The sequence below is a fragment of the Penaeus monodon genome, chromosome 3, assembly GCF_015228065.2.
Source record: "Penaeus monodon isolate SGIC_2016 chromosome 3, NSTDA_Pmon_1, whole genome shotgun sequence".
Taxonomy (NCBI): domain Eukaryota; kingdom Metazoa; phylum Arthropoda; class Malacostraca; order Decapoda; family Penaeidae; genus Penaeus; species Penaeus monodon.
The window spans coordinates 6360154-6368844 of record NC_051388.1 but is presented as its reverse complement, the minus strand read 5'-3'; the positions used below and the strand labels follow the sequence as shown (position 1 = coordinate 6368844).

The 8691-nt window shown below is 42.3% G+C and overlaps 1 protein-coding gene across 1 annotated transcript in view; it reads left to right on the top strand.

The window, feature by feature from the left end:
* Positions 1 to 240: 240 nt before the first annotated feature.
* LOC119584977 overlaps positions 241 to 8691 on the top strand; it is a 74960-nt gene continuing 66509 nt past the window's right edge. Inside the window, exons 1-3 of the mRNA XM_037933577.1 lie at positions 241 to 1118; positions 1207 to 1932; positions 4475 to 5115. Coding sequence (XP_037789505.1) covers positions 241 to 1118; positions 1207 to 1932; positions 4475 to 5115 — 2245 coding nt within the window. The remainder of the gene's footprint in view (positions 1119 to 1206; positions 1933 to 4474; positions 5116 to 8691) is intronic.

Below are 8691 nucleotides of genomic sequence, written 5' to 3'. Positions count from 1 at the left end.
TAATATTTTTTTCTTTCATTCAGTCGCTGGACAAGCTGTCCATCATGGGAGATTACAGTATGGGAGAAGATTACAGGGATATTCGCGTTTGTTCTGAAAACGTTTTAAAATACGGATTTTACGTGAAACTCGCTACTTTATCTTTGCTATTATTCTTAGAATCATCGTAAAATTTTCGTAATGTGACTTCCAGGTATAGATAAAAGACTGATAAGCGGTAGATGTTAGCCATCTACCGGCATGGTGTGGGTAGATGTGCCCAGGACCCCAAAGAGTCCTGACATCCCGGCGGAACTAGGGAGAGCACACCAAGAGGCCATGTTCGAGAAGTCTGTTGTAGTTCCCCCTGTCAGAACCAACGAAAACGGGAACGCCAATGTTGACAGGATCCAAAAGGACGTAAACCACAACCGTGCCACGGAAATAACCAGGACTTTCGACCTTAGTGACAGTGAGATTGAGAAGAAAATAGTGTCACTTCACCACCAGCTGCGCGACGTCCGCGGGGAGTTTATGTCCCCGAAGTCTGTGGACTCTGACGACCTTGTGCCCGAGAATGAACGGCGCAGCAGCGACGGCCGCCGGTCCGACTCCTTGACAGAAGGCACGGGAGGGGGAGGAGGAGGGGGAGAAGGGACGGATAACTCGTCCTGCCATGTAAATCCCCAGCGAATCCTGGACCTGAGACGGGATGGAGATAATCTGAACCAGAGGAAATCGTCGACAGAAGGCGGCTTGGATAACTACCCTCGCCTGTGCATCGTGGATAATGCGACCGCCGCTGCAAGGAACGGCCAGGAGGGAGGTCGCGACGCTGGCCTAAACGACTTTCCTGAAGATGGAAGCGAGGACGACGTGGAGGGGCGTTACTACGACCCGGGGAGGTACCGCAGGGACACCTCGAGCGACAGGGGCTCCGAGGCGAGTGACCTGACGGAGGTGACAAGCGAGTGTTCCGGAGAGACGCTCCTCCTCGGCGCGTCGTCCTCCTTGAGCGACCGCTTTGCCGACCTGCTCTCGCTGTCGGATTCCGAGCAGTGCAACGAGGACGAGCTGGGTGTGGAGGTGGAGTTCAGCGAGGACGGGCTCAGCCTCGAGGACGAGGAAGAGGCCGACACGTGGGAACACCTCGACGAGCCCTCCGAGTCGAGCGAGCGCCTCGGGTCCCGCCGCCTGGACCTCGACCACGGCGCCCTTCAAGGCCAGGGTGAGGACGACCTTTTCGCCCACGCAGGACGGCTTCTCCTTCGCCCTGGAGGACCTGTCGCCGCTGCGAGACGACCTCACGTCGGACCCGCACGGCCTCTCGCTCATGCTGGCGAACCTGCCGACGGAGAGGGGGAGTGGCCTCTGGCAGGAGCCGGACGAGGACTGGTCGCCCACGCTGGAGGGCCTCTCTCCCATCACGCTGGAGGAGCTGTCGTCGCCCGAGCTCGAGGATACGCTCGAGGACGCGTCCCCCCACGACGACCCCAGCGGCAGCGACGACGAGGAACCCCAGGAGTACTTGTTGCTCCCGCTGGGGTCCTGCGAGGAGAAGACGGGGCGCAGCGGGGGCCTCCTGGCCAGCTGTCAGGTGCCGGAGAGCGTGGCGGAGGTCCCCGAGGCCGTACTCAACGCGCTGGCCGACTCCTGCTGTTCGTCGCCGCTCGGGAGGAGGCCGCTGCCCCCGGCGGCCTCAGGGCGCTCGCCGGGCTCGCAGAGCCTCCGCAGGCGGCTGAAGAGCCCCGCCAAGGACGCCTCCTCCGCCGCCAGCAGTCCTCGCCTGAGGCGCTCCCAGCCGCCCTCGCACAACCTCAGGATCACGTGCGAGACCCCCAGAAGCCCCGACTCCGGACTGGGAAGCTCGGAGCCCCTGCGGGAGGAGGAGGAGGCGCTGGGGCCCAAGTTCTTCGCCGACCTGTGTCGAGTGTGGCCCGACATCATCGTCAGGTAGCGTATGCGGCTCAGCGAAGGACTTCCTTCCTTTCACCAAGGATTTTCTCAGCCCTTTACGCATTTTTAAATAACTATTTCGTTCCAGGTGTTTCTTTTACGCGATTCGGTTCATTCATGACCGGGTCGTTGCCTTCTGACCGAACTGAGTTTATTTCTTTCAAGCCTTTGCTTATTACACTTGGCTTTGAGATGCTAATAGCTTTACAAGCCAATCTCGGTCGACGTGCTACCGTCGTAAGGACGGGCGAGAGTATTATTCCCCCGAAACAATATGTTCATGGAAAACCACACGCGCGCAGGCCATATTATATTAGATGTGGAGTGTGTGGGTAAGAGAGAGGAGAGAGAGAGAGAGAGAGATGAGAGAGAGATGAGAGGAGAGAGAGAGGATATGAGATAGAGAGAGGAGAGAAGATAGAGATAGTATATCGGTAGGTAGATACAGTTAGAGATACAGAATATAGAGATGAGAGAGAGAGCGTAGATAGAGATAGAGAGAGATAGGAGATATATAGGACAGATAGAGAGAGATATATAGCGAGACAGAGAGAGAGAGACAGGAAGAGAGACAGATATAGCGAGATAGGAGAGAGGAGATAATAATATAGATATATTATATATAGATATATGTATATATATATATAAGTATATAGTATATAATAGATATATATAGAGATAGTAGATATATATAGAGATTAGCATATATACGGAGATAGCTATATACATAGAGAGTAGAGACTATATATATAGATATATAAATATATTTAGATATATGTATATATATATATATATATATATTATATATAATATATGATATAATATATGTGTGTGTGTGTGGTGTGTGTGTGTGTTGTGTGTGTGTGTGTGTGGTGTTTGTTTGTGGTGTGTGTGTGGTGTGTGTGTGTGTGGGTGTGTGTGTGTTGTGTTGCAATACCTGTGTATATACGCACGTTATGTTTATAATTAAATAAATAAATAAATAGATATATAATATAATATAAATATAGATATATAATATTTATATATAGCTACGGATATATATATATATGATTATAGTTATTATATAATAAAGATAGATATAGAAAGATATATATGTTATATAGGTATACACTTATACATATATATTCATACATATATATTATATATAGATATAGACATATGTCTGTAATATATACATATATATATATATATATGATAGAGATCTATATTATATATATATATATAGTATATAAACAAAATACATGCATGTATATTATAAACACACAACACACACACACACACACACCCACACACACACACACACACACACAACCACAACACACACACAACACACACACATATATATATATATCGATATAGATATATAGATATATATCTATATATATATATGTATATGTATATATTATATAATATATATATAATATAATATAATAGATACATACATCATGTAGAAAAAACTACAATGCACAAACACGATCTATATATATATATATATATATATATATATAGATATATATATTATATAATATAATATATATATATATATAACTATATATATATAGTGGTGTGTGTGTGTGGTGTGTTGTGTGTGTGTGTGTGTGGGTGTGTGGGGGTGTGTGTGTGTGGGTGTGGTGTGTGGGTGTGTGGTGGTGTGTGTGTGTGTGTGGGGGTGGGTGTGGGTGTGTATAGATATATATATATATAATATATACATATATATATATATATAGTAGTTATATATATAGAATAGATATATAGATATATATAATATGAGTATAATTATATATAGATATTATATTATATATATATATATATATATATATATATATATATAGAGTGATAGATATATTACAGTTTGTGCGTTGTAGGGTTTTTCTACCAATATAGATGAATATATATACATAGAAGAGATATAAGCTGATAGAGAGATATAGAGAGAGAGAGATAGATATACAGAATGAGATAGATGATATATAGGATAGAGACAGAGTATAGTAGCATTATAGATATATATTAACTATAGAGATAGCGATATAGATTATATAGATATATATATATATATAATTATCTGTCTTTGTGATGTGTGAGTGTGTATGTAATACCTTGTGTATATACGCACGTATATGGTTTATAATGAGATGAATAAGTAACTATATAATATATATATTATAGATAGAGAGAGAGATCGTAGATGGTTATATATACAGAAATGATATATATATATACAGAAAATATAGATATAGAAGAGAGATAGATATATATATATATATTAATATAGATATATAGATATGATACAAACACAAACACACACACACACACACACACACATATCACACACACACACACATATATATATATATAGAGAGATTATATATAGATTATATATATCTATATATATATATAATATATATAATATATTTTATATATATATATATATATATATGCTCGTGTGTGTGTATTTACCGTCTTTCCCCCACTGACGCTGCAGCAGAAAATGGTTGAGTGTCCCCTGGCTGACGCTGGTTTTCCTTCGCAGGCTGGCCCATGACATCACGCTCGAGTCCCCGTCAGTCGAGGACGCCCCCGACCCCCCCGACCCCCCGAGCCAGGTGGCGGAAGGGGGGCGGCGCCCCAGCATTCCCGTGGCCGTGGTGGCGGAGGAAGCCCTCCCGGATAGCCCTCGGGCGCCGGGCAGTCCGCGGGGGCATCCTGGAGGGAAATGCTGCTCAGACGAGGACCCTTGCTGCCCGCAGCTCATGGCTGAGCACGCGGTGGCCGCCGCCGCCTGCGGAAGCCCCAAGCGCCTCCCGCCGCAGGGCAGTGCCGCGGCCTCGGGCCCGTGCCTGAGTGCCGGTCTGCAGCCCATGTCGTGCCCGAGCCCGATCTGCGGCAGCCCCGCCCCGCGCCGCCCGCGCGCGCCTCCGCCCGGAGGGTCCTCAGGCCCTTCGAGCTACGAGAGCGTGGACAGCAGCGATGGCGACGCCGTCAACGAGTTCTTCCCGAGCGACATGATGGCGGAGCTGGCGGAGGAGGAAGAGGACGAGGACGAGGAGGGCGGAGGGGCCGCCACGCCCCCCGAGGACGACCTCGAGGGAGCCGTGCGCCCGCTCGCCTGGGACCAGCGGCCGGGCGAGAGGAAGCGGCGGAAGCTGCCCGAGATCCCCAAGAACAAGAAATGTGAGTATTCGGACGAAAGATTGTTCGGTTGCGGTTCGCTTTCGGATAATTCGCTCCCCCTCTTCCTATCTCTCTCTTTCTCTCTCTCTCTCCTCTCTTCTGCCGTGTCCTTTCGTGTCTCGTTCCTTCTTCACGCTTTTCCTCTTCCTTGTTCATGCTTCTTCCACCGTCCTTCTCACCAGTATTGCCTGTCTCCTTTCTTCTAACTTACCAGATATGGATTGATATGCAAATAATTTCTACGGAGAGAGGTGAACATTTATTTATGTGGGTTTATATAGAATTGGGAAGGGAGAGAGAGAGAGAGAGAGAGAGAGAGAGAAGGAAGAGAGAGAGGAGCGAGGAGAGAAGAGAGAGCAGAGACGAGAGAGAGAGAGAGAGATAGAGAATAGGAGAGAGACAGAGAATAGAAGAAAGACAGAGAAGAGGAGAGAGACGCAGAATAGGAGAGATGTAGAGAATAGAGAGACAGAGAATAGAAGAGAGACAGAAAATAAGAGAGAGATAGAGAATAGGAGAACAAAAAAAAAAAAAAAAATAAGGAAAATTAGGGGGAGAAATAAGAGGAGAGACAGAGAATTGGTGAGAGAAAAGAGAATAAGAGAGAGATAGAAAATAAGAGAGAGAGAGAGAAAGGAGAGAGACAGGGAATAGGAGAGAAATAGAATATAGGAGAGATGTAGAAATAGAGATAGAGAGTAGAAGAAAGACAGAAAAGGAGAGAGAAGGGTGAGTATGAGATAGATAGTGGAGAAGGAGCGGGAGAGAAGAAATAAAGAAAGAGAAAGGGTTGGGGACAAACGAGAAGGAAGGGAGAGAGGTAGCGGAAGAGAGAAGGGGGGGGGCAAGAAATGAGACAAGAGGGAGAGAATGGAAAAGACAATAAGAAGGGGGGGTAGGAGACAGAGAAAGAAGTTGGAGATGAGTGAGAAAGAGAAAGAGGGGGCAGGGACAGGGACAGAGAGAGAGAGGAAGGAGGGAAGCAGGGAGGAAAGAAGGAAATAAAGAAAGGTAGGATGGGAGTGAAGAGAGAGAAAGCGAGAGAGAGAAAGAGGGGGAGAGAGAGACCAAGAGAGAGGCAAAGAGAAAGAGGGAACGAGAGAAAGAAACTTATGTATTAAGAGAAAGAAAGGAAAATCCCAAGTAATTTAAAAATAAAAATAATAATAATAATAATAATGAAATAAAATATCGAAGTCCCCCCTCCAACTTCTCACACGATGTCGCTTATAGCCTTGTTCCGCGGAGCTCACTCACACACTCGCGTATCCCGCTATTTTATAAACTGGCGATGACGCAATAACCGGTGTTATTGACAAGTGCTTGTAGGTCGATCATCCAATTGAATTAAAGGCTATTTTCGACCGTAAGAGTGTGATAGGGGTTTGTGTTTGTTATTGTTTTCTTATTAATTGTATTTTTGGCCCTGGTTTTCGGGAATGTGTTTTTTTTTGTTTTGTTGTTTGTTTTGTGTGTGTGGGGGTGGGGGTTGTGTGTGTGTGTGTGTGTGTTGTGTGTGTGTTGTGTGTGGGGTGTTTTGTTTTTGGTGTGTTTTTGGGGGTTGTTGGGGTGTTTGGGTTGTGTGGGTTTTTCGGGGGGGGGGGGATTTATTTTGATTTGGTTTTTGTTTTAATTTTGAAAGTGGGGTTTTTGGCGGGGGGTTCTCTTATTTAACTTTAAAAAAAAAAAAAAAAAGACTACACAAAATATCGGACCTGAATTTTCACGAGACAAAAAAAAATCATTTAGCGTAAATAAGTCAGCACAGAGGGGCCGAGAAAAAAAATGCCCAAAAAAGGGAACCAGCAACCCGTTTTAAAACCCCCCATATTTTTTTAAACCCTTTTTCTGGCACAAAAAAAAAATGTGTTTTTCCAAATTTATTTCGGGGGGAATAGGTGGGGTTACAAAATTTTTTTTTTTGTTTTTTTGTTTTTTCTTTTGTTAATGTTTTGGGGAATAGGGTTTCAGGGTTTTTTATATTTGCCATGATAACGAATTATTGTTATTAATTATTTTCATTTTTAAATTACCCATCTTTTGTTATTATTTTTTTAAAAAAGGGTATGAAGGAGAATGAAAAATATTCACAAAAAAAATAGATTTTTTAAACCCGGTTTTCGAATTGTGTTTTTTCGTCAAAAAAATACAGTATTTTTGACGAAAAAACCAATCAAAAACCGGGGTAAAAAATACATCTCTTGTATTGTGAAGATATTCATTCTCATTCATACCTTTTATACATCTGTCAATATGAAAACGGTTCATTACTTTTTATGTTAATGCTGTTGATGATGTTGTCGTTGTTGTTGTTATTATTATTATTATTATTATTATTATTATTATTATTATTATTATTACTATTATTATTACTATTATCATTATTATTATTATTATTATTATTATTATTATTACTATTACTATTATTATTATTATCATTATTATTATTATCATTATTATTATTATTATTATTATTATTATTATTATTATTATTATCATTATTATCAATCACTATCATCATTATCATCATCATTATTTTTTATTTATTTAATGAGGGGTGTCCTTTGATTTAGGATCAAGTAAGAAACTATAAACAACAAGAAATTTGTCATCTTTAAAATAAAATAAGAAAATTAACTAACAGTATAGATTACCAATAGACTGAAATTACAAGAGATACAACCATTTGTATGATTAGAAATTGACAGTATCGATGAGAGAACCGTGGCCATTAATATAATTAAAGATAATATAATATGATAGAACAGAATAGATTAATGATATAATATGATATTATAAAATGATAATATAATATAATATAATATGGTATAAAATAATACAGCAATCGACGTTGAGAATACGACGAACACGTAATTATAAAGATATTGAAATAAAGAACACAATATTGGAAACTGATACCATGAAAACCATAACAAATAATGGAAAATGACATTTCAAGTGAAACCATTATTACTGGTACAAAACATATGATAAGCAAATGTGATCTGAAATCAGCACAATTTTTTTTCCTAAGTACGATAAAAAAAAAGAATATCGAAATGAGATAGTTTGTCTTTGATGTTGGTAGGCATACGATAACACATGTAGACAGATATTGCTCGCGGTAATAATGATAGTGAGCATGTGGTTGGCTATAAACGATAAGTTATGATATGTGGACGACACTATTTCGAAACTTCGAGAACGAGGTTGTATAGATTATGGTGTTCCGTTAAAGCAAGAGAGAATAATAGTAATGGAATGGGAAACCTATTAATTTTTGGGATGAATTAATTGCTGAAGAGAATATCTGTGGGAGTCCTTCAAGCGCGTAACACTCGAAGCAGCTCAGGAGTCCATTGGCGTACGCCCAAGGACAAGGCAGAATACCATCTCCCTGGAGACCATTAGAGGCCCACTGAAGCGGTCGCAAGGCTCGGCTAAATGGGAATCAAGTCTTGCGTCGTTCCATGGTGCGTAGGCTCGGACACTGCTGAGAAGGGACAAGGAACAGTTCATCGGAATCTTGCTGAGGAGGTCAAGGCCATTGCTGGTAATGACCTTGCCCTCCTAAAA